General features: G+C 42.6%; 2 protein-coding genes across 11 annotated transcripts in view; one reads left to right on the plus strand and one right to left on the minus strand.

Moving 5' to 3' along the window:
- The first annotated feature begins 404 nt into the window (after positions 1 to 404).
- Positions 405 to 5,078, plus strand: LOC125021202 (LIM/homeobox protein Lhx1-like). The gene is made up of 5 exons (XM_047607159.1): positions 405 to 1,079; positions 1,699 to 1,919; positions 2,087 to 2,361; positions 3,055 to 3,211; positions 3,425 to 5,078. The coding sequence occupies exons 1-5, from the start codon at positions 910 to 912 to the stop codon at positions 3,811 to 3,813; spliced, it is 1,212 nt and encodes a 403-aa protein (XP_047463115.1). The 5' UTR covers positions 405 to 909; the 3' UTR covers positions 3,814 to 5,078.
- Positions 5,079 to 13,221: 8,143 nt separating this feature from the next.
- Positions 13,222 to 25,134, minus strand: part of acaca (acetyl-CoA carboxylase alpha) — a 31,587-nt gene continuing 19,674 nt past the window's right edge. For all 10 annotated transcript variants that reach the window (XM_047606214.1, XM_047606211.1, XM_047606213.1 and 7 more), the window contains 17 exons: positions 24,668 to 24,823; positions 24,436 to 24,582; positions 23,699 to 23,968; positions 23,250 to 23,347; positions 22,988 to 23,108; positions 22,740 to 22,850; positions 20,460 to 20,603; positions 20,209 to 20,329; positions 19,038 to 19,134; positions 18,833 to 18,929; positions 18,599 to 18,734; positions 18,335 to 18,512; positions 18,135 to 18,247; positions 17,394 to 17,548; positions 16,498 to 16,668; positions 14,890 to 15,026; positions 13,222 to 14,779 (listed from right to left, as the gene is read on the minus strand). In XM_047606214.1, coding sequence (XP_047462170.1) covers positions 14,656 to 14,779; positions 14,890 to 15,026; positions 16,498 to 16,668; positions 17,394 to 17,548; positions 18,135 to 18,247; positions 18,335 to 18,512; positions 18,599 to 18,734; positions 18,833 to 18,929; positions 19,038 to 19,134; positions 20,209 to 20,329; positions 20,460 to 20,603; positions 22,740 to 22,850; positions 22,988 to 23,108; positions 23,250 to 23,347; positions 23,699 to 23,968; positions 24,436 to 24,582; positions 24,668 to 24,823 — 2,376 coding nt within the window. In that variant the 3' untranslated portion in view covers positions 13,222 to 14,655. The remainder of the gene's footprint in view (positions 14,780 to 14,889; positions 15,027 to 16,497; positions 16,669 to 17,393; positions 17,549 to 18,134; positions 18,248 to 18,334; positions 18,513 to 18,598; positions 18,735 to 18,832; positions 18,930 to 19,037; positions 19,135 to 20,208; positions 20,330 to 20,459; positions 20,604 to 22,739; positions 22,851 to 22,987; positions 23,109 to 23,249; positions 23,348 to 23,698; positions 23,969 to 24,435; positions 24,583 to 24,667; positions 24,824 to 25,134) is intronic.

Here is a 25,134-nt window from a genome sequence, read left to right on the forward strand (position 1 = left end):
ACACACAGCGATTATTAATACGTTTTTATTACCAGGTCTTATTATATAAAACAGAATACATAGTTCTTTTATGCAATATTTTTTCAATGACCTTTCATCAAATTATGTTTTTTACTTTTCTCATGAAACAATTTCTTTATTTATTTTATTCTTCTGTTCCTAACACGGCTCTCTTTTGTCACTGTTTGCATATAACAAAAACCGTCATTTCGAATTTTGATTTAAAATACTAAGGCTTGAAACTAGCTATAAATGGTCTTGTTTTTATTTTAGTTCTATTTTACCTTGTTTTGCTTTATTTGAAGCGTTGTAGTAAACGGAAGCGACCGCTCATTGGTCTTCGTGGGGGCTGACGTCGCAGCTTTGTGAATGGCTAATAGGTTGGTTTTGACAAGGTGCGCTCATTACAGCTCTACTCTCAGACTGGGAGCTAGTCAGAGGAGCAAGTGGGGCGCAAATGACAATGCTGAGCGCACTCGCGGCGTTTTGATATTATTTTTCTCTAGCTTAGACATAACAGCAAGGAATATTGATTAAAGAGCCACTATGCTTGTTTCCCCCCACTGTGCTTTACTGTAAATACGCGCACCTCGGATCGCCCTGAAGGGGCCAGCTATGATCTCCGGTCAGTAATTTTGTTTCAGAAATGCTGTCTGATAGTTTCATCCAACAGTCACCCTGTCATTTGGAGCGGTCGGCTGGATGTGGATTGTTGTCGGAATACCTTTTGAAACTCAGCGGATGGTGATGTAGCCTGAGCACCCAGAAGAATTTGGATACAGCGGATCGTCCTGGCTGGATCATATAAAAACTCTAGTCAGTACCGAGGACGTTGGAGAAAGAAAGAGTTTTTTTCCCTCACAAACAAACACACACACACACACATTGGACTGGAAATAGGTCCAGACGATGCTTCACTGTGCCAACTGTGAAAAGCCTATTCTTGATAGGTTCTTGCTGAAAGTTTTGGACAGACCGTGGCACATCAAATGCGTCCAGTGCTGCGAGTGCAAATGCAGTTTGACAGAGAAGTGCTTTTCACGAGAGGGGAGGCTGTATTGTAAGAATGACTTCTTTAGGTGAGCATGCAACTTGTCTGTGGTGTATTTAGAAAATAAAGAGAAGGGCTCTTGTCAAATGTGTCACATGTTTTAGAGCCAGAGCCGAAATGGAATTTGGCTTCAGGTTCCTGAGAACAAGACAAAAGCGTTAAAAAAATATGTTACTGACCCACTCTGGTGGGGGCCTATATTAAAACCACTAACTCGTGTTTATTCCGAGGGTCCGTTTTAAATTTATTTCAGTGAATTATTATGTATGTTTCAGTTACATTTTTTTTTCGCAAGGAAACAAAAGAAAACAATATTCAAGAATTAGCTAAAAAGATATAAGAAGATTTTTTTTCTCCATGTCATAATAACAGCTGTCCTTCAGGTCCATGGCGTTCATGTGACTGCTACTAATACAATAGTGTCATGTAATTGCACATTATTATTTTTGCAGGTTTTATGCAATAACGCTTTACTTTCATTAGGAATATAGACATTCTTTTCAACATTTCAGTTTGTTCAAAAGAAATTAGATTTTTATTATTATCATTATTATTAACAAAGTTCCCCAATCAATGTGACCACGGTGGTAGTATTAAATATGAAAGTCCTCTCTGCCTACACTAAAACTTTCCTCCCTCTTGAACAGGAGATTTGGGACCAAATGTGGAGGGTGCGCACAGGGGATTTTACCCAGCGATCTTGTCCGCAGAGCCAAGAGCAAAGTGTTCCACCTGAACTGTTTCACCTGTGTGATGTGTAACAAGCAGCTGTCCACCGGAGAGGAACTCTACATCCTGGACGAATTCAAGTTTGTTTGCAAAGAGGACTATCAGAACAACAACGGGAAAGACACAGTCCTCCTTTCTGGTAATTTCAGATCAAGTAGCTCATAATATTTAGTTTAAATCATTCAATTATAATCTAAATTGCTTTAATGGTTTTGTCGGAACATTGATGGATTTTTCCTCCTGTAAATATTTAGTTGAGAATATTCTGCCCTAACAGCAGGCCTATGTCTTCTCTCGTGTTGACAGTGACGACGTGCAGCGACCCAAGTCTGTCTCCGGACTCCCAGGATCCACATGACGACGGGAAGGACTCGGAAAACGGACATATGTCTGACAAAGACGCGTGCGGCAACGAGAACGACGAGCAGGGCGCAGTGGGGAAACGACGCGGGCCTCGGACCACCATAAAAGCCAAGCAGCTGGAGACCCTGAAAGCGGCTTTCGCGGCCACACCGAAGCCCACCAGACACATCAGGGAGCAACTGTCACGGGAGACCGGTCTCAACATGAGGGTCATCCAGGTAAAGAAAGCCACGGGAAAACGAAAATAAATTAGCTGTCAACGATAGCACCTCCTGCATGCATACACACGTCGCTTGCACAGTATAAGAGAATAAAGGCATGTGCGTAAACAACACGGAACCAAACTCCTCGATAATCTATTCAGGCTGCATTATCAGGATGTGTATCTGGTGGCTGTTATAAATAGTAAATCCATTGTAAATGCCTTCGAGAATTCGCCCTCTGGGCCGATTCCCTCTTTTTTTTTCGGGTGAAGATTTCTGGATTCTCTCGTAATCTTTATTCCCATCGCGCCCCCAAAACCCACTTACGTCCATGAACATTTTTTAAAAGCTCCCTCGGTAAATTCTTGGTGGATTAGCGAATCTCCCGTGACTTAGAAATGCACCGAGGTTGAATTGTATTTAAGCGCTCCACAGAATCAATTTTAGCTGGAAATAGTTTTTTTACGCACGCCTTCAAACACCTACCAACCCCATAAATTTATTTTTTGACAGAACTGTTTGTCTAATTACAGCAAATATTGCAACGAAGCCTAAATATTATTAAACAAGAGAGTCAGATTTGTCCCTGGCCTGTAGGAGGATACCTTATGGTCTTATTACGCCTGCGTAAGCTTTCTCGCTGGTGTCGCCCACTCTGCTTATTTTTGCCAACGTTGCCTTTTTTTTCTTTTCGCCTTTGTCCTAAAGGTTTGGTTCCAAAATCGGAGGTCTAAAGAGAGGCGCATGAAGCAGCTGAGCGCTCTGGGCGCACGAAGACACGTGTTTTTCCGCAGCCCGAGGAGGATGAGAGCCCTGGGGGAGAGACTGGAACCAGGAGAGCTTGGGCATTTCTCTTATTATGGAGGTGAAATATGTTACCATCAAGGCTTCAGATGTTAAATTGCCCGTTTGAATAGAAAAGAAAAGTCTGTCTTCCCTGTTATGTTTCTTTATGTTGATGCAGATTGATTACATTGTAAAAATCCAAAGAAGAAAACAATTTAATATTAACATTTTATTATTTAGTTTTTCTTTAAATGCTCCCAGAATTCTAATCCAGGTGTCTATATGCAAGCAGATTATCCTGGAGAATATTACAGCTCAGGAGGGAATTATGAGTACTTCCAAGGACCCCCATCATCCCAGGCTCAGACCCCAGCAGACCTGGGCTTCGTGCCCTCCACAGTCCCTGCTGGCACCCCATTAGGAGCCATGGACCACCACCACCACCACCACGCAGGAGGCCACCACTGTCCCGGAGAGGTGCAGTGTTTCTCTGACACGGTGTCCCATCACCCCGCGGACTCGCCCAGCCCGGAGCCTAACGGGCCGGGTTCCATTCACAGCATGTCCAGTGAAATGTGCGGCCCCGGCACCCCTTTCACCTCTGTGTCCCTCAGCGACAACGGATACACCAACCAGCTCTCTCAGCCCTCCTCAGAAATGAGCGAAGGCACAGTCTGGTAAAGCAGTCGACACAGACTACAGGGCACACCTGGAATTATGAAGGCAAATTGATTTTCAATTTTATTTATTTATTTATGTATGTATTTATTTATTTATTTATTTATTTATTTATGTGCATTATCACTCTATTTAACTCTTTATAAATCTCTATATTTGTATGTAAATTGTTTATTGACCACCCGATCAATAGATAGTTTTGAATAATCCAATACGACCCACTGAGATGTGCACACTGCTGGGCCTCACTGATCAAGCAATAAACAAATATATTTTTAGGCTGTAGAAAGTGATCCTCTCTCTCTCTCTTTTTTTTTTATGTTTACAAAAATGTATTGCCACTTACGGTACCGTGCAAAAGTTTTAGGCACTTTAGATTTCATGGTTTCACCCACCCAACATGAGAACGAGCCCAACCGCACAGCCACAGAGTCCTGAAGATCTGTCTTCAGAGACAGGAGTTCTGCAACAGATGTTGTGGCCTCTGCGGAATCCCCGCCATTAAGGGATTACACGAGGACACAGAAGAAGCTGAGGCAGGCAAAAGCTGCAGGATTCATCGCTAAGCAGTCCTCAAGAAAAAAATATGCGATCAGATTTGTTTGTTTCTGTTTCGGTGCACTTTTTTATGTAGAACAAGTCATGGCATTGTTTTTGGAGGTGCCCTCGCTTTACATTCAGTGCATAGAATTTTTGCACAGCACTGTAAATATGACTCCTCAGAATTCCACGTGCATGACAGTATTTTTAAATACGTTACAGTGTTTTACATGTCCAGCACCCTCCCTCCACCCATCCATGAGTCCATGTGTAATACAAGGGTTTATTATTTGCTAACAGATCATCATGAACAACATCTGACCAAAAACGTCTCTCAGGACCGTGGAAAAAAAGGATTTTAGTTCTTAATTGCCGCCCCTCTATTCTTTTATTTTGCTGCCCCAACGCGTTTGCCTTTGAGACATTGTCTTTATAAATCTGAAATTTTTTTATATGTAACAGAAAACAATTAGACCTTAACACGAGTCCAACCTTCTATGTAAAACGATGGACGATACTGTACAGAACAGTCGCTTGTTTACTTAAAGTTTTCAGGGGGTTGTGTTTCAGCTGTAAAACCTCCTCATCCACACTGACAGACTATTTAAATGCAAACAAACCAAATTTTTGTAGGTGTTCTATTTATGTGGTCTCTCACTGTGCTAGTTTGTATTATGTCCTCATTAAAAAAAGAACAGAAAATGCTAATAAACTGTTGCCAAATCAGAGCACAGCTCCAGTCCTTGCCCCTTTAGTTGTGTGAGGCGTGCAGCATTTTGCTGCGTTCATTTCTGTGTCCGTTTACTCTCAATCTGTGGGTGTGTCAAGTGTGCAAATTTATAATCTGTACAGCCACGTCTAGGATGTGCAATTATTTACACAGACTGTCCAAAAACAGTCTTTAAACAGCAGATTTTTTTTTCACATAACAGCCTTTCGCTGGAAAATAAATTACGTGTTGATGGTTTTTATTTGCTGGGGAGTTATCACTTTTGGGGGCAAATATAACAACTAGTCATTTAGTCTTTCTTGTTTTTTTTGTAAATGTATCATTCACCTCTTATCTTGTCTATCTCTTACTCTTTTAACATTGTTTAGGAAACAAATACATATTCACGATAGGGAAACAAGGTTCAGGTTCAGCTTAAAGATGTCTTTCTGTTTGCTGCAGCATCAGTGAAAACTAATACTGACAGCATCGTAACAGACATCCAGACACATGGACCCAAACTTGTTCAGATTAAAATGCTTTTCCAGTTACAAGCCTAACAGACATTTCAAAGACAATTGGAAAGTCATCAGTGCATGTGACATATTGTCTATGTGTTTTTGCATGTGTGTGTGAATTTTATGCTAAAGGGCCTTCATAATCTATTTGGAAACCATCCCATTTTCATATGTGCAAATATCACCATTTCCTGTGAGCTTAGCCATATGCCGAGGCATCCCTGCGTTTAGTCGGGGGAGAGGCTAACGACAGAGGGACTGTTTTATTGTGAGGGAAAGGTGAGAGCGGCAGCAGTAGCAGCGACGGCAGCATAAAGGAGGAGACAGAACAAATGCGGAATATAGGATCACTGAGCAGTGAAGCAGGAGACGGAAGGAGCAGATCAGTGGAGCTGATTGGGGAGAGCGGAAGAGAGGACAAGGAGGGTCGCAACCCATAAAATGCACGAAAACACAACTCTGCTCTTCTCTTACGAACGTCTGATGTTTTTACGATTCAGTTTGATTTGCCATCTCATCAGCTGGTTGCTAAATCTAAACTGGGTGAAAGGAGGGCAAGCAGCTGGAAAAGCATACTGCAGACCAGAACCAACACGAACAGAGTTGGCCTCTCACTGCTTTACGACCTCCTCAACGTGCTTCATTTCCCAGAGGTAATTGTTTAGCACGCAGCCAACTTTTGTTCTGGACTCAGGTCTAACAAACAGTGTGATGGGTAAATCGTCACCTTTGTCAATTTGGAGAGCACATTGAGAATGGAACCTATGGGTGTTTTAATCATACAACACCTGAGCATGACTAGTGCTTTTGACCAGGGAACTGGCTATTTGCTGATCAATGTAGTAAATAGTTGATTTATTATCCCATGTTGTTGCTTACTTATCCACATAATTAAAATGAAAACAACAAAAATCATCATCAATTCAATATTTGGAGTCTCTAAACTCAATTTATCACTTAAATAACATATATATATAAAATATAATATACAGCACATATATATGACATTTTGATGAACTCTTAATTCCGTGGATCAGCTGAAGCCTACAATGGTCAAACTTCCCTTCTCCACAGGAGCTGATCCAACAGCACTAATGTAATCCCTGTTTATCTGAGCAAAATGCCGCGATGAAGAGAGAGATTTGCAAGTCAAACACGAGGCCAGTAAATCAATTTAAAACAAGATGACAGTGATTACGGCAACTGTTGGATAAACGACGAGAAATAAATGTCATTTGGCATTTTTTTTTTTCCCTCTGAGGGGTGATTTAGTTTTGCCACATAATTCATATAGTGCTTCCAAAAGTGAGTGTGCTGAAACACTGAGGCAAACAAGAAGACAAATCAGGGCCGTGCTTTATATTTTGCATATATTTTAAATCCGAATAAGAGGTGTATTACGTGTATTGAGTGAAAGTACAGTTTTCAGACCATTATTGGCCTGTTGGGAAACAGCTTAGTTACACATACAAGCTCTTAATTGTGATTTAGAAAACAACACATTGATCTTTCTTTCTGGAAACAGAATTAGAGTTTTTTGTCAAACCAGTTTCTCCCCGTAAAAAAAAAAAAAAAAAAAAAAAAAAGGGTTTGCTCTCTGTTTAATTGCAATTTTGCTAAATTGGTGTGGAAGCTGGAGAATTATACGCTAATCCCTAAACCCTTTTCATGACCTTTTTGTCACTCAGCCTTGATATAGTGTGGAAGAAATCTCAGCTATCTTGAGAAAATAATAACACAATGGGACAAAGGATTCATTCTCTAATCTGAATTTTATTTGAACTTAGATTTGGCCCTTTTTGTCATTACTGTTTCCTTTTTAGTCCCCTGCACAATCTGGCCCTCTTCACTAATTTGACTCGTTTTCTTCACTTTTTGTGTGTGTGTGTGTGTGTGTGTGTGTGTGTGTGCGCGCTCCAGGCTTAGTTGTCCACTTTCTGCATGAAAATCATTCACACATACAATTTTATAATCAATGCCCACAGTAATAGGATTCCTTTGGCCATGGGCAATTAATACAGTCCCACCCCCCTACCAACCCCCCCCCCCCCCCCCCCCCCCCCCCTCCTTGCGCTGATCTCAAAGCTACGAGACATTGGCTTCTCCTCATTTACATATTTATTGCATTGGACTCAAATCTGGCGAGTGATTGATGTGGAGCCTGCCTCCTGAATTTTTAGCGGCCCATTATTATGAAAGACATGGAGGGGGCTGCGGCACGTCAGTGTACTTTTGATTAAAGTTGAGGAGGACAGAAATCATGAGTGTTCCCCACCTACTTTCTTTCTTTTTTCCTGCAGTGTTTAATCGGTGGGGTCGATCGCCGAAGAAGATTTAAGCGCGCTTCATTCACAAAAAAAAGAAAAAACAGCCAATTTTAGATTGAAATTTTTCTTGCTGTGCACTTTTAGTCAGAGCAAAACCAATGTCAATTATGCTTGCATACAAAGGATGTCTTGTGCTTCATTCTTTTTTTTAAATTGTGAGTCCTAAGATGTCCCACAGTTGTAAAGTACACTGATGAACAGCTTTCTATGGTCATCAGCATTAACCGTGCATGAAATCAACAATTTATGATCTTGCTTTTTGTAAAAGTGCGTTACACAGCAAAGGATCTAAAAGCCTGCATGCAAAACAATCTTCTGCAATCTGATGCCATTTAGGGCATGAAGAGAAATCCACACAATTTTCCACACTGAATTCCTTCAGATGGCTGTGCGCTGTATTATGTTGTGGTTGTAGCGGGAGCATGGAGACAAAGACGTGACACGCAGAAGGTTGATGCTTCTCTCATTGGCAGCCGAGCGTGTAACGTTCAAGTGTGAAAAGGCCCTGCTCTGCAAAACGTACCCGTGCATACGCGTGTGTAATGGGGTGCACGGGCAAGGTGGAGGTGAGATGGGGAGGGGGGCTCGTCGTCTGTAGTCCACACCTCCTCAGCTTTTTTACTCCTGTGATGTTTTTTTTTTCTTCGTGCCGCCACAATAAATATGTCTAAACTCGGATGCAGCGAGATAACATTTGCACGAGCTGCCGTGTTCGAGTCCAGAATGATCCACAGTTTCTGCCGGACTATAAGACAACTGCTCGACCATGCCTTGCTATTAAATCTAGAGACATCTCTAATTGCCCCGGCATGCATCTCTCGAGTGGGACAGCTTCCCGACAAGCTTTTTTATTTATTTCGGCTTGATTTAGACTTTAAACCAGTGCCGTTACATGATCACACGAGCAAAAGCTGTGTTGTCGGAGTGCGGTGGTTTCCCCGCTTGGCTGCCTTCGTCCTTCAGAGCCAGAGGACACTGGTCACAAATCCAAACCTTTCACAGCCGCCACGAGGAGCAGTAAACCAACAGCTCCACGTGGAGTTGGCTTTCCACGCTTCCGGCCGATACACCTGTAACGTTGTGCATTTCAACGTGGCGCGCCTCCCAAAACAAGCCACCGCTGAACCCATGTTTGCATTATAGTCAGCAGCTCTGTGCACACCATAACTCATAATGAGTACAGCCTGTGTGTGTGCTCAGTGGATGGTTTGAGGTGGGGCTCATCAGTCAGTCCGTATTGCTTCCTTGGCGTGCTACCTTGAACTAGACTGCGCAGGGTGGGTTTCTCCAGTGAATTCAAAGATGAAACCAGCAACAGCTGCAGCATATACAACATTCTTGCTTCCAGAAGAAGAGCTGTAAGTCGCAGGAGCACAATAAAACCCACATAAGCACAGCTGCTGTGTTTTCTTCGCTCGGTTCTCTGCTGTTAGCCTGTATGCGCCATTCAAGCATTTTAGCAAGTGGGTGCAGGATGAACGTTAATCGAGAAAAACAGCGAGAGCAGAGAGAGACAGGACTGGTGGACTTTTTGGATGACCGTGGAGAGGCGGGGATGGGGAGGGTTGCCACCGTGCACGGCCAGTGAGTTTAAAGGCTGGGACGAGGGAATGACTGGCTAGGAGAAACGAGAGGGAGCGGATAGTTCACTGGGAGAAACTTGTGAGGTAGAAACTGTGGAGAGACTGATTTTGGATTTTGACAGCGTGGGAAAATGGCAGAGATAAGGAAATAGAGTGAGTGCCCACATTCACCAGAGGGGGACGGATTGTAAGTGGACAGATCTTCCCTGTGGGCTTCATTAGATGAGTTAGGATGCCACTTTACACCTTCATTCTTACTGTATATTGCTTTTTTTTAAAGCTTTTTTTTTTTTAAAGGTTAAACAGTTATTTGTGTTGTTTCTGCTGTCAGAGATGGTTTTCAAGTGGTTTTCGTGCTCAGCAAACTCCTTGGTCCCATCCTCATCACCTCTGAGGTCACAGTTCAGATGGAAATAAAATTGCTTTTGCTTGTGTTCTGTCTCCTTCAAATTCTTTTGCTGTCTTCACCAACAGCCGTCACATCCTAGCACACGACTCTGTGTTTCTAACACACTCACAAAGTTGGGACAATCCACCCACTCGGGCAATTTTCCTGACATTCTCTCCGAAGATAATTTAATATGAACACAAATGTCAGTCTCACTGTGTGAAAAGAAAGTCAGGGGTTCACCCGAAGTCGGGCGCATTCATGCCCTGGAGAGCGCCAGCGCCTGCGCAAGCTTCATTCGCAATCAACCCAGTAATTGTGGAGATATTTCAGTTTGGCCCAAAGTGACAAACCAACAGGCCGACTTCGCCATCCCCAGAGCCGGCATGGCTTGAACCGCATGTTTACTGACATTTACTGAGACACACGGTAACAGTGGGCTGTGCTGTCTTCCAGCAGAGCCTCGCCCTCTCTTCCAGCGTGCCACGCAGACGTGCCACTGCTCCTAAAATTCCTACACCACTCATTGACCTACACTCATAATCGTGATGTATGGCCAAAGGTGTGGCACCGTGGTCGCTGACCTTTCCGCAGTCCCATACTGGGCAACCTTCACCATCACGTCCCCACCCTTCCCCTTCATCCACCGCCCCTCATTCTGTATCCTCCCTCCAACCCTCCCCACGTCCTCACCCTGCGTCTCGTAGTTGGCTCGATGTACGCGGCTCGCCACACTCCACTGGCTCTATGAATGCTAATGTTGGAGGGGGAGAGGGTGTAGGGGAGGCAGGGAGCTGCTGTGTGGTACAGAGAGCAGCGGCGTCACCTGGTTTGCAATGCACATGAGGAGCTTTTTGCTTATTATTCTTCATATTGGATCTGTTTCTCTTGTTTTAATACGTGTGACAACATGATTAGGACAAATCACGAGCTAGCTGTTGTGTACTCAGCTATGTAATGTAATGTGATGTAATGTAATCCCAATGAGGGACTCATTGATGGTGGATCTTTTTATTTGGTTAAAAATGAAAAGGAATTTTTTGGCAAAGTGAAGATTAAAATGTTTTGCTTCAAAGTTCTCATATTTTTCTTATGCTTTCTTCCTCTTCTGTCTACATAAGGGTTTTCTGCCTGTGAGTTTGCATCTGAGCTCACAGCCAGATATTTACCAGTCTCCGACAGATTGGAAATGTATGCATTATGTGGCAGTGATGACAGGGCGCTGTAATCTTTGACCCATGCGTCTGGCTAACGCGCTGACTTTTCGCATATGGAGAGCTTCACTGTCTGCACTCTTGCATCCTTGCACTAAAGACACAAAAACCATTTTATTTCCGTTTTTCTCATAACGGAAAACACAACCACGGAAACTGGATTTCAGAAACTTGTTAAAAAAAGTACATTACAAATCCAGAAAGCTTGGGGTGCGTTGGGGAAATCACGTTCAAGAGCGGCGCAGTAATGAAATCGTTAATTATTAACTCAAACAACAATTTACTTTCGTTAGAAATTCAGCTTATTTTTACCTTTATGTACTTTCATTGAGTTTGGATTTTTTTTATCAGTCAGTTTTAATTGTGACACATTAGACATTAGTTTTAAGTAGATTCTTAATCACACTGAGACTATAGCATTCACATTTGAAATAAACTACATTTACATTGGCATTACGAGTTCAAATCGCAAATGTGTTTAGTCATTGCTTTGTTAATAAGTGTTTCAAAATACAAAAAGGTGCTAAATTAAATTATGCTGTCACACACATAGGCATATGCACTATTAAATATTAAAAGCAGGTGTGGCAATGTGTAATTGGGGACCGTATATTGTTTATTTTTAAAGATTAATAGTATTTTTTTTTGGCAGTATAAGGTCACATGTGCTGATGTTGACAGTTGTTCTGTTTGCCTTGAGGTAAAATGTGATCTTTCTACACCCTGTACAGGCCTAACACAGGACTGAAATGAAGCTTAGTGGGACTGGGCTGCTATAAACTTGCTGTACGGCTGAAATGTTACAAGAAAAAAAGCAAAAAAGAAAGAAAGAAAGGCTGGCTGGCAGGCAGGCAGGCAGAGATGAGATGAGCTCTTCAAAATCCTCAGCCTGGAGAGAGGGAGAACAGCTGGGGCCTGGCACTCCCTCTGTGTCGCTCCACTCTTTGTCACGGGCAAAAGACTCTTGTTTTCAGGCAGTAATCAGGCAGCCCCGAGGATCTGTAAAGACCCTGTTCTCTTTTCATCTCAACTGTTGCATACACCCTGCTAATTGGAATCCTGCAACTGGGTCACAGGCATTGTCTCTCAAGTGCTGTCAAGTCATTGAGACGCGTGAATGTGGAATTATGGTTGCCTCAGATGCATGATTGAGTCTCCCCTCTGCGCTATCTTAATGCCTCCATTTCAGTCTCATCACAGACACTGATTTTCATCCTTTTTTTTTTTCCCCCGTTACCATTTCATGCCGTTCCCCCTTCCGCTTTTGCCACAGCTCTGTCTGGAACAAGCAGCCGCTGGAAAGTCTGGAAATACAGAATTATAAAGTCTTTCGTTCAGTTTGAACTTGAATTTATTTTAAGTTGCTCCATCTTTGACCTGTGATGGGGCTTTTGCAATAAATCAGTACGCCGGCTCCACATTGTGAACTAAAATATTAAGTTTGCTGCAACTTTTACCAACCAATCCTCTTCCCTCCACACCAGTGGTTGAGCAGGAACCTGATTGTGCAGTTTGTCAGTGATTAAAAGCAGAATTAGCCAGCCTAGCATGCCACCACAAATGAGCAAACCCCTCTGGGAGACCATGAGAGACCGAGCAAGGCACATTTCCAATTATACTGCCAAATGACTCATTTTCTTATTGGGCCTCCTATAATTGTGGTGGGTATTGGGTGCATGCAACTCAATTTGTCTTACATATTTGTTGGTAGGATGGTAATAGAGTTGACAGAGCCGTGGGGATGATATGAAAGAATGAGACAAAATAAGAAGAGGGAAAAAAAAAAAATAAGGGAATGAGATAGATCCCTCAATATTTGTTTGATCTGCTTCATCCTCTTTAATACTGTTGAAGTTAAAAAGCCAGAAAGAAAATGCCACTTTAATCATGTGTGGATTGAGGAATGGGAAGACTATCATTTTCAAGTAATCAGAAAATGTCTCTCCAGAGTAATAGACTTTGTTCAGACTGCTGAAATTAATGAGGCTTCCAGTGATGTGATTATCTGTCCTCAGGATCATCAATATAGGAAAAATAACCCACAAATTAAATTAGTGCAAATGCTTGGAAACTTTTGTTAGAAATCGCATTTCTGTTACACCGAGACTTTTCACAGAGACGGCAGACACATGTCAAGTTTGGTAAGCTTTATTAAATTTGCACACACGTTTAGAGCTCATTACAGTAAACTCTCCACCCTTGCATTGGAAACGACCAGTTACTTATGAAGCAACTGGACGGCGTGTCTGCCCGGGCACATAAAAGGCACAGCACCGACCATGAAGCCACGTCACGTTGCTAACACTGGATTTTCAGCAAAGCGTAAGACACGACGACGTAAATGATGCTATTATCATGTACTCTTGCGGTTTCTGCAATGTCTGCTGGTAACAAACTCGAGTAGAGGAGTACTATGTGATTCCAAAAATTAATATTAAAAATAAGTAACATGTCATGTACAGGACATACAAACTTTAAATAGGACAGCTTCAGAGGATTGCAGTTACGATTATACAGCATATCTGACATGAAACATGTAAGTCCAGTGAACAGTAGTGTTTGTTCTTTACAGACATTGAATCAGTTGGTTGTAAATTCAGATATATTCCTTTAGTTAGTCAAGCTAGGGTACAATCTTGAAGTATGCTATTATTCACACGTAAATGACCATCATCAACCTCTTATTTAAAGTAAAATGTGTGCATATTAATGTTAATTTCATTAATTCTTTGTGTACGTATGCATGTTTGTATGCAACAGATTTGATCTGTATGCACTGTAAGGGAACAGTAAGCACTAAAGTGCCCCTAAAGCAGCATGTACCATGTAAGGTAAGAACAGAAGGAACAGCTGTGGTTTTGTTATGAGGTGAGATGCCCATTGCTCACTGCAGGGTAACTGTGAAGCAGTCAGGCTCTAAAAAGAAAACCTCGTCCCTGCTCCCTGCTGGGCTCCCCTGTCCAAATCTGTTACAGCATTCCCTGTCTTTGTTCAGTAACTAAGTGCTCCTTACTTGGGGGAGTAAAAACCCCCCGTTCCTGCTGACTCCCCCAGCAATGTGTCGTCATTGTCGAGCTGGTCATCAAAACACTTGCAAATCTTAACAAGCATATGTCACAAACCAACGTGCATTTTAACAGGACAACATTTTTAATGTACAGTTAGGCACACTCCAGTTTAAAATGATGGAGGCTGCTGATTATCATAGAAGCACGAGCATCTCCTTAGGCAAACTGTAAACTCCAACCATATTAAGTTTTAGAAATTTCTATCTTGTCTCAGTTTTAATTGCACTTTAATACAAAATACATGGATTTTCTAAACACCAGCGTACGCCTAAGACCATTTACAAAATGTTAGAATTGATGTCAGTCGTCTAAACTCTCAGTTTAGAATCATTGCCAACGATTCATCAGTAACCTGGCGCCTGCCGAGGGCCATCACGTTGGCTCCTCCAGCCTCAGTTTTGGAAGCCTGGCCTCGCGTAGGAGAAGCTCTGCTTCTGATCCAGGGCTCCTTCTGCCTGGGTTTTGCCGCCTGAGCTGGGAGGAGAGGCCATACTCCTGCTAGGAGGAGGCGGTCTCCATAGTGGACAGGATACGCACCACCTCAGCTCTCTGCGTGGGTGAGATGTGCTGGGTCATGTGCACAATAGAATCCATGGCGATCTCTGGGTTGGCTTGAACAAGGCTGGAAACAGAGAGGGAAACAAAGGAATACGTGCGTGTCAGGTGGATGAAGGGAGGCATAGATGAAGTTTCTCCTCGCCACATTAGACCTGTATTGTTTAGAATTATCACCTGCGGATATGCTTGAGAATGTGATCTCGGCGGATGTACTTGATGTTCTCATCGACGACGGACCTGGCGCCCTCCTCTTCAGCCAGCTGTCTCTCCAGCCATGCCACCACCTCCTCATTGTTATCCCACAAATAGGCCTGGACAATGAGTTAAAAAAATGAAGATGAATAAAAAGCATTAACTGTTTGATAAATGTGCATAAATCTTATTGACAAAAACACACACGCAATTAGAATCTGCACACCATGAAAATATATATCCCGAGTCAACAGATACATATCAACAACAAAAGAGACGGACATGCACAGAGTGGGGGCTGGCCGGTTTGTTGACTGGACCCGACGGGAAAATTAGTATTCATGAGTGCTGGCATTTCTGATCCGAAACAAAGCCAGGCTGGAGGGCTTAGCAAAGATTTGGGGGTAGAGGGGTTTAATGGGCTCTTTGCCTTTTTATGAACAGTCCTGCTTGAGGTCCACAAGAACATTTAATACCCTTATTAATCATTTTTAATCTGTTTGCTTTTAATTAAGAAACAGCGTGTTGCTCTCCTATCTGCACGTGCCAGGGCTGTGATTAATTGTGGCTTAAGACAGCCAGTCCTGATTGGGCTAATGTATTAGCTAACAAGAAGGCCACTTCTTAAGAGATCTCAAATACTGAGTCGGCTCCTGTCACCCCCGCGGCTGGTCCTCCGAGCCCGACACTGGGCCAGGAAGGGACCACATTTATGTATCTCTCAGGGATGTTTGTTTTCCTTAAGTGCCAGTTATCTACTCATCTGTATTTAGTCAGGATGATTTAACAGGAATGCTCACGACTTGTTTATGTGGTGCACCTTGTTGGGATGGGAATATATAAGTGAAAAAAAAAAAACACCATCTGTAATCATCCCCAAGGCCAGGAGCTAAGGAGTCGCTTACTTTTAAAGTCATACGCATGTCTGAGAAACCACTCATCAGGCTTCAATAAAATAATTCATCACCTTGGATATAAGTAGACAGACTGAACAAAACATATAAAAAAATATTATTAAATTAAATTATATTAAACACGTTTAGGAATTTAAGAATTGGCAAAAATATCATCCACATATATGTGTGGTTGTGGGGACATGAAAGAATGCTGTGTCACTGGATTGAACACGAGAAATAAGCATGGTGGCCATCTCCAGGATATTAAATAACCAGTCATATGAGACCAAGGTATATACCTGCATCTAACGCCGTTACGGTTCAACACTGGTAGCCATGACAACATAGGGATTTTGTCAGGGTAAAGGCAACCTGCTGTTGGTACTACTCCTCCTTAGTTTGCTAATTGATAGTTCTCTTGAGGTGTTAATTGGACCGATTGTTTTTTCACCTAAGAAGGTGTTGTTTTTTGTCACAACTCAGTCCAGTCAGTGAAGTGAATGTTGACATCACTGTCAGCTTGAGCTGTGAAATCTCTCAACAAACAAGTTACATTTTTATCTGTATGTATGTTGTAATTATGAATGTTGTTATGAGCCGCCAAATTATTTGAGAAATGCTATGCTAATACACCTTTCACACTGAATACTGAGTGACTATATTTAAAAAACTAAACAGGTACAATGGGTTTTACCTTAACGGCTCCCTCGGCCTCCACAAACCAGCGGCGCAGCATTGCCTGGATCTGGCCATCTGTCAGCTCGCTGTTGGCCGCTTGGATCTTCCTCTTCACTGTGTCCTCCAGCAGCAGACGGCGTAGACGCCAGTAGAAGAACTGACGGGACGTCGGCCATTCCAGGATGTCCTGAGAAAGGCAAAAGGCAAGTAGAAACTGTTATAAAGAGCGACTTATGTGAATGTAAGGGAGAGTGTGGGTCATGTTCTGCCTGTGATAAACCATTCCTAGTTTGTCATAGTTAGATCTCAGTAAAGAAATAGGACAAAAGTATCTTGCTTTGTATGTTTGATGGATTTGAAAATCAGAGTTTTAAGTTTTGTTTCTATTACATAGTCCAAGACAATATGTGTGACTGAATATTAAACCGTTTCCTTTGACACAAATAACACTTTAATGTATAACTGAAATTATTCTCTAAATTGACCAAATACAGTGAAATTAAGTTATGATGATACTTAAGGTGAATCTGGAGTCCAGTACACTCAGTGATACTCTTTAGTGCATGCTGTGTCTAAAGAAAAAAGAAAAAAGAAAAAGAAAAAAAAAAGCATCCCGACTGCCATCCATCTGTGAAACACCCTTCTGGTCATGTGTGTATTTGTATGTGAAAGATGGGTCTGAATGAGATGGGGCCTGCCCGAGGCTGCTCTGTAGTTGCTAAGGTGATTGACCAGGGTCATCAGAAGATAATTATGAGGACGAATCTGGCAGCCTGGTGAGACCAAACATTATTCACTAGGCAGGTGCAGCAGCAGCTAGACAGATAGTCCCCTGTGGGCTTTTCAGCTTATCCACATACTTCACATTCATACTATAGCAGTAGACGCAGACGAGACAGCATTAGCTCTCACCGTGATAACGCCCTTCTCTTGCATACGGCCTGGGGTGTCGTGCAGGTCGGCGAACTGCACAGCCACCTGATGGTAGATGGGCAACAGAAACTCCTCACGCTCCTTAAGCTTGGTCTCCAGCTCTTTTCGATCGGGGGGACTCAGCTCTGGAGTTCCTGTCGGAGTTTCAAAATAATACCGTTGAACATGTTTGCGATCCAACTGCCATATTTGTTATTAGGGCAACTCTGTGAATTAATGCTAACAAATACAGGACATACAAGGAGGTTCAGCTGTGAAAGCTGATTTCTATCCTAACGTGGTAGTCTAACGTTGGCCTTAAATTCCCATTACCAGACTGCTAACAGCATTTTGTGTGGAGCCCCCCCCAATCCCCTTGCTGCCGTCACCAAAAACTGATTTCTTTCAATTCCAATCTGTAAGCTCCCAAACCCTCCACAGTAAAACTCCATTCCATCAGTTTGCCCAAAGCACCAAGCCAGTGCAGCAATGGACCAAAGTGAAATCGATACTCAGCACAGGAGGAACAGGAAAGGCTAGTGATTGATCCACGCAGCCTGTGATTGACACGTCTCCCGAGGGAGTGCAGCGAAGATGACACAATCAACACCAATAAATAACGAAAGCCAACGCACACATGCTCCCACCTGACATACAGCTCCTCACTAAAACGAGAACAAAGCTGAGGGGGACAAAGACACTTGTAAAGAGCTATAATAAGAACTGAAGTGCGGGGCTCACCCAATTTCTCAGCCAAGCCCGTGTAGACCGGATCCACTCTTCTCATGGTCTTCACCAGGTCCTTCCTCCTAAACTTGATCTCCACCGTTCCTTCAGGCTCCAACACTCCACCTCTGGAGGCAGGAAGGATTTAAGTGAAAAAATAGAACATGTTTTTTATAGAAATGACAATTAATGTGCCCTTTTTCTGTCAAACTCACCGGCTGTCCTTGTCGGCGTACATCTCCATGTGACGGGGGTTGATGGTGGGATCTATAACCACCCAGGAGCCTCCTCTCAGTTCTGCCTGAGGGGGAATATACACCAGCACTGGCTGCTTGTACTCCCTCAACCCGTCCACAATGTAGGCCCCAAACTTCAACACCTGGTCGTACATATCTAAAAAAAAAAAAAGAATAATTTGATATGGAAAAAAAGGATGGATTCAAATCAACATTCATCCGTTGCTATGTAAGCAGGGGTACCTTTCATTCCTCCAGAAAAGCCCCTCCAGTTGGCAAACACAATGAGAGGTAATCCCTCCCTGTTCATGTCCTTAATGGCCTGGGCTGTTTTGAAAGCAGAATCTGGGAACCAGACCTGTCCCGCCTGCTGGATGATCTAAACATCGAACCAGAAAATGAGAACCAACCTAAATGTCTGTATGTATCTTTTGTGTGCCTGCTTGTACATGTATATATAAAATGAAGAACCCTTACCTTTGCCTCCGAGTCTAAATTGGCTGGATCAGCTGGAATCGACAGCTCCACTGACCTGGTTTCCACAGCAACCACTCCAGTAGGTATCCCACCCAGCCTGTAAAGAGAGACCCTTCAATGTCTACAAAATACCTTGACTGAAGTGTCAGAAAACTAAGGTGTGTGGCAGCGTGGGGACTGGTTCACAGTGTTATTTGGAACTTACCTGGCTCTGCCTACTATAACACTCTGAGCCCATGGCTGCATGATCTCCATGAAAGAGCCTTGGTCAAAGAAACCGCTCTGCCAGGAACCCTTTGGAGCTTTACAAGGAGACAGAAAAATAGTAGTAAGAGAGTAGAAAATGAAAATGGGAGTGAAAGAGGAGAGAATGTGGCGTTAATAATTCCAAATTGGAAATGCAAAAAAGGACCTAAATCCATTTTGAAACTATTCTCTCTTCCCATAGTACTTTTAGAACCCGTGGCTTTTTGCTGTGAACAGTCTGAGCCTGTGAGTTTTTTTTCTTCTTCTTCGGAATCTGTGATCTTGGCAGCAGCTGTGATGGATGACTGTATAAGCAGGCTTGCTCAGCTCTTTTTCTGCCTGTGCACCCTGAGAAACATGCCCAGCCTGTGGTTACCATTCAATTAAGCCTTGCCACTCATCACAACCAGAGACGTTGACTGACTTCCCACGCGGTCCCCCGATCTCTTTGCCATCCCAGGCTGTAATTACACTGATGTGGAACCAGCTCAGTCCTGACCTGCAGTGTAGAACACGCTGCAGGTGCTGAGTTTTGATGCTGATGTTGCCTTTAGCAGCGAGATGTTAAGCTTCACTACTTCTTTCTTAGATTGCCAATATTGTCAATAACCTCTCTCTTGTAATTAATTATTTCAACCTTCTCTAACTCTAGGGATATCACGCTAAAATAATAAATCTTTATTTTTACTTTACATGACGCATTAACAATTGAGAGTGTGACTTACAACTACTCACAAAGCATTATAGGTGAGTAGTAGTAGTGAATAAATTATCTGTATAACAGACAGAAAAGTCTATAAAATAGTGAACATATAAAATAAAAAATGTAAGAATTCCAGTTCCAAGTCTCTAAACTGCATGTTTTGATTCACAACATTTAAAACAAAATAAAAATGTGAGGTATCGAATAAGGTGGAACTAGCACCTAAATTAAATTAAGATGTTTTGCTACACAGGATCCATTTAACTTTCAAAATAATTACAAATATCTGAAACATAATTCATATGTGCTTACTTAATGAAGATCTGGAATTACGTAATTACCAGTCAATCAGCATCTACCACAACTGTTGGTTCCCTACATGATTATGCACCTGGGCAAAATGCCCTATACCAGACTGGACACTCACTCTGGCTGGGGCGTCCTGCTAACATCCAGCGAGGGTCATAAGGAGCCTTGGTAGGCACAAACTCTATCAGCCGATCTATGGGATCCTTGGCCTGGAGGATCGGCCCTGGACTAGATTTACACTAAAGACAGAAAAATGACAGAATATGTCATCATTTCATTATAATCCACCCCTGAGAGTAGCTCAAAACATCTGGATGGATGAATTTATCACACTGATGCAGCATTTGATTTAAAACAGCAAAATTTTACCATGGGCATGTACGACAGCCACTGCAAAAGAGTGAAGACTCCCTCAAAGTCGTCGCACACCGTGCAGTGGGTCACACCGTTGTTGTGCATGATTTGAATTCCACCGAGCTGGTTGTTGGATGTGTACACTTCCCTGCCCAGCACCTGACATAGGAAAAACACAAATGTGAGGATTTCATGTCAGATTACAATGATGATACTCTTGTTTGGGAGTTGATTCTGTTTTTTAGGCATACAGGGGGGGGGTATGAAAGCATATTTGGGCACATTACACAGAATAAAGTACATCCAAAAATTGTTGAAGCACTTGCGACACAACAGTCTACTGCTCAGTTTAATCGGCCATGGATTTACCCTTTAAAAAAAGCCTCTCTGGGGCCTACAAAGTGAAGCAAACAACGCTGTGTAACGCTGGCTAACAGGAGGTACTGTCACCACAAAGTCACACAGATTCACGTTAGCAACCGTGCCAATACGTGATCAGCAACCAGAAATCTTACCATTGCAGTAGTATAAGTTTGGGACTAGCACATGCTTTACTTCCTGAGGGATTTTCTTCAAAATTAACCAAAACACTTATTTTAATTTAACCGGTTACGTCCATTTTTGTTGTCATGTGTTCTGAATCATCCAGGTGTGCGCTTTAATAGTCACTGTTGCGCAAGGGCAAGATGGAAACCACCAAACTGAGTTTATTTCACATTGCTCTTGTGCCAACCTGAAGCCATAAAATCTGACTCTCAGCCCACCCTATTTTCATAAGCAGCAGAGAACAGGTGGCAGGGCCCTGCTATGGTTCCATAAAAATCAGAGAGGAGCTCAATCCCTACCCTAAGCTCTCACCTTTTCAGCCATCATTTACTTTCTTTATTACCATTAATGGTTATGTATCTGGCAACAAATCTAGGGCACTCTCCTAAAGCTGTCAGAGAAGCCGGCAGCCCCAAGAAACATTGCAGTCACCTTGACATACACAAAACCCTTGTGCCTCCGGCCATCGCCGGCTTCATTAGGATTCCGCAGCGGAGAGAAAAGGAGGAGATATAGGAGGAGGAACACAGGGAGATGACTGGAAGGAAGAAAACGAGGGGCCAACTGGTAGTAACAGCTCACTGGGGTATTTGTGCTAGTAGTTACTATCCAGTCCCCATGAAAATATGAGTGCTTTCCAGCAGCTAATGAAATGACGATCTCTGGGTGGCAGCCTCCTGCTCTCCATTAAGTTTCAGTTAATAGCCACAAACCATATGATAGCAGAGTAGAATAAAAACCGACTCTTCTCCTTTCCTGGGTTGCTAGATCAAACCGGTTATTCAGTATTTTTTAAAATAAGCACAATTAATCGTAAACAAATTACATAATGTAACACATCCCCTGCATATTCATCAGTTAATATGATACCGCTCCCACAAATGAAGCTTAACAGCGGTGGGTCATTTAATAACAACTGAGCTTCCAGCAAATAGGTATACCATCAATGGACCATTTGCATGGGCCGTCTTGTTGTGATCTGTCATGTAATTTGAAATGGAGTCATCTTAAAGCACTGACAAGGACAGAGAATGGAAAGCAAGAGGTAGTGGAGCGTGAAGGCACGCACACGCAGACACAAACACAAAGACACACACACACACACACACACGCTTACACCAATCAACCGTATGCAGAAAACAATCTGCATCAGCAAAACTTTTCATTTTGATTAAAAACAAATGATATGGGTGTCCTGCACTGCAGCCTCTGGCATGTCACTCTATTTCTATGCAAATACAACTTCATGGTTCGCTTTCAATTATTCCACTTTGAGTGGCAGGCAGGCCTGTAGCCGGGATCGGAAAAGGAATCCTAGTAGAACAGAGCAAGGCAGAAGGAACGAGCCACAAAATTGCCTGATCAGCGAGTTGGAACAAGCCTCAGAAATCATAATACGCTTTTATTTTATTTTTGTTCATATGCAGTACACAAATCTCTCACCGTTTATTTCCTTCCATTCAGAGTCGCGCCTATTAAAGCAGCGACAAACAAACAAAACCAAAAAAATAAACGTTTTACCCGCACACGCCTGTTTGACCTTCCTTCTAAATTAGCTGAATATTTTAATAGCCCATTAATGGATATTCTGAGAGATCTGCTCATTAAAAAGGCAGCTGCATTAATTGTGTGAATTAAAAGACGGCTCATTTGATGCTCACTCTGTGTTACATTGTATGTGCATATAACGGAGGCAGTTTTCAGGATTGAAAACAGCGAAATAAAAATGTCTATTGTTGACTGCGTTACCTTGTTGAGGGCTCCAGCTCCAGTGAGGATAATGTGGGAGTTGTCCACTTGGATGGTTCTCTGTCCAAGCCTCACCAGATAGGCCCCAATACCTATGGCTCGACATGTGACCTACAGGACAAGACAAGCATCTTAAGGCTTCAGTGAGAGTAAGAGCATGGCAGCTTATCAAATCCTTGCAGCCCAAGGCCAAGGAGCAGACTGCGTTTGGAAATGTGTTTTTGCACACTAGTCCACTTCAGTCTTACCAGATTCATGGTGATGATCTCCTCATAAGCCAGAGAGGATTCTCCGGCAATCATTCCCGAACCTTTCAGATTCTCCACGCCCAGCCCTTCATCTTTCCCAATGATGTCAGTGATCTTGTACCTGCATGACAACACATTCGTTCACCCAACGCCAGATGTGACCACTCCCAATTTCTTTCCACTTGTCAGCTCTGCTGTTTGAAGCTCACAGGATGCAGAGGGGTGCATGCAGCAGTTTAACATGTATTTCGAAACTTTTTACCTGGATTCTCCTTCATCCTCTACGTGTTCGCAATGCACAGAGTTTAGGGCTGACACCTTCTTGTAGTCCTGAGGTGTGAGGTAGAGATACTTGAAACCCTGCAAGAGATATAATGTTGACAGCTTCGTCACAAAAGGATCAGAAAAGAAAATAATAATTTGAAGGCTAAAAAAGAAAAAAACGGGCAGAGCATCTGAATTTCATTCTGTAAGCTAAGTAAAAAAATTAATATGTATGGTACATGTACAATAAATCAGAGCAGATGGACGTCTGAATTGTGGTCAGACATTATGAGGAAAATTAATATTGGGTGTACAAATAAAAAGAGAAAATAATAGTCAAAATATTTACATGTTAAAAATAAATTAAATGTTGAATTTAAACCAGTTATATTCAAATGTGAACTGAAAGGAGCAGGTACAAGCAGGTACAGGAATGCACTGGCTGACCTTGTAAGGGTCGACTGGATCCTGCCAGGCCACGTGGAACATGTGTCTGATTTCCTCTGCCAGGCCGATGCGGGCACCGCTGTTGGCCGCGATGTAGATTCGAGGGATGCCGCTCTCTCGCGCCATCTCCGAGGCTCTCAGGAACAACACGTCCTCCTGGGGCCCGAATGAGCCGATCTTGTGTGTGATGTCATTGCTTATGACGATGATCTCACGTCCCGCAGGGTACTCTGGAGTTCGAAGGGTCATCCGCCATGCCACCATACCGATCTGGACAAAAGAAAAAAAACACAATCAGTAAGGGATATCCATAAATACTGTATGACGAAAAAGCGGTTTGAGGGTGAAGGGATTTGTTTGCTGGGAATGAGATTATATGAGGTTTTCCATATGTCATTCTTTATACATAATTAATCAGAATGCAGTATTTATTTTTGCTAAGCTAAGAATTTATTGATCTCCATGGGGAAATTTAGGAAACATAATAGAAGATTACATATTGATAAATAAGTATTATTTATCAAAGCACAATTTCAGTGATGCATTAGTCTTTGCCGTAAAACAATAAAGCATTTAACAAGCACACAGGAACACAGCCAAAGAAACACAGAGACCCCTACAGAGTGAAAGAGAAATTGCACACAATGAAATAGAAAGGGGATAGATAAAGGCATGGCACTAGGTGGAATTTCAATCTGCTGGTGTCTGTATTTATGAGAGAAGCTTAAAACACTGACCTCATTGCCCCCTGGCAGTCGGTTCATCTGCACCAGCTGTCCTTGTGCGTCGAGAACCAGCTCAGTGAAAGTGAGCAGCTCAGATGGCAGAGGGCATTTGGGTAAGTGGGCGTAGGTCTGAGTAGCGTGCCACTGCTTTTTCAGAGCCTGGGAGATTAAATTAAATACAAATGATTTATTATTATTCTCTATTTGCCACGCAATACTAAAGAAGTATGTTGTTTTACGGTACCTGTCTGAACATTTCTGGGAAGTCGTAGACGTAGGTGGTGCCCAGGGACTGGGCTTGGAAGCGCTTCGACTGCAACAGGTCCTTGGTGACGTAAGGTGTATTGATGAGCATGCCATGCAATGGGCCTTGCTTGTCTCCGTAGGCTTGGAACATAATCTGGACATGGGGATAAGAAGAGAGTCACTTTACAAACATACTGACTTCTTTGACAACCTTTGCATTAAGGTAAAGAAAATACATGATTTTAAGCTTAATGGTTTGACTAATTATGACTAAATTGTGTGTCTATCCATTCCTCTATAGGATCATCAACATGGAAGCACAAATCAAAGTGTTCTGTCAGAGTACAGCAAGCACTTCCAACCACATCTCTTGTTGGATTAGGCCAACACCCTAAAAATCTTAAAACTGAAAACTAATTAAACACATCTCACATTCACTGTCATGGGACTAACAAAGCAACCTCC

Source organism: Mugil cephalus, chromosome 15, assembly GCF_022458985.1.
Source record: "Mugil cephalus isolate CIBA_MC_2020 chromosome 15, CIBA_Mcephalus_1.1, whole genome shotgun sequence".
Lineage (NCBI taxonomy): Eukaryota > Metazoa > Chordata > Actinopteri > Mugiliformes > Mugilidae > Mugil > Mugil cephalus.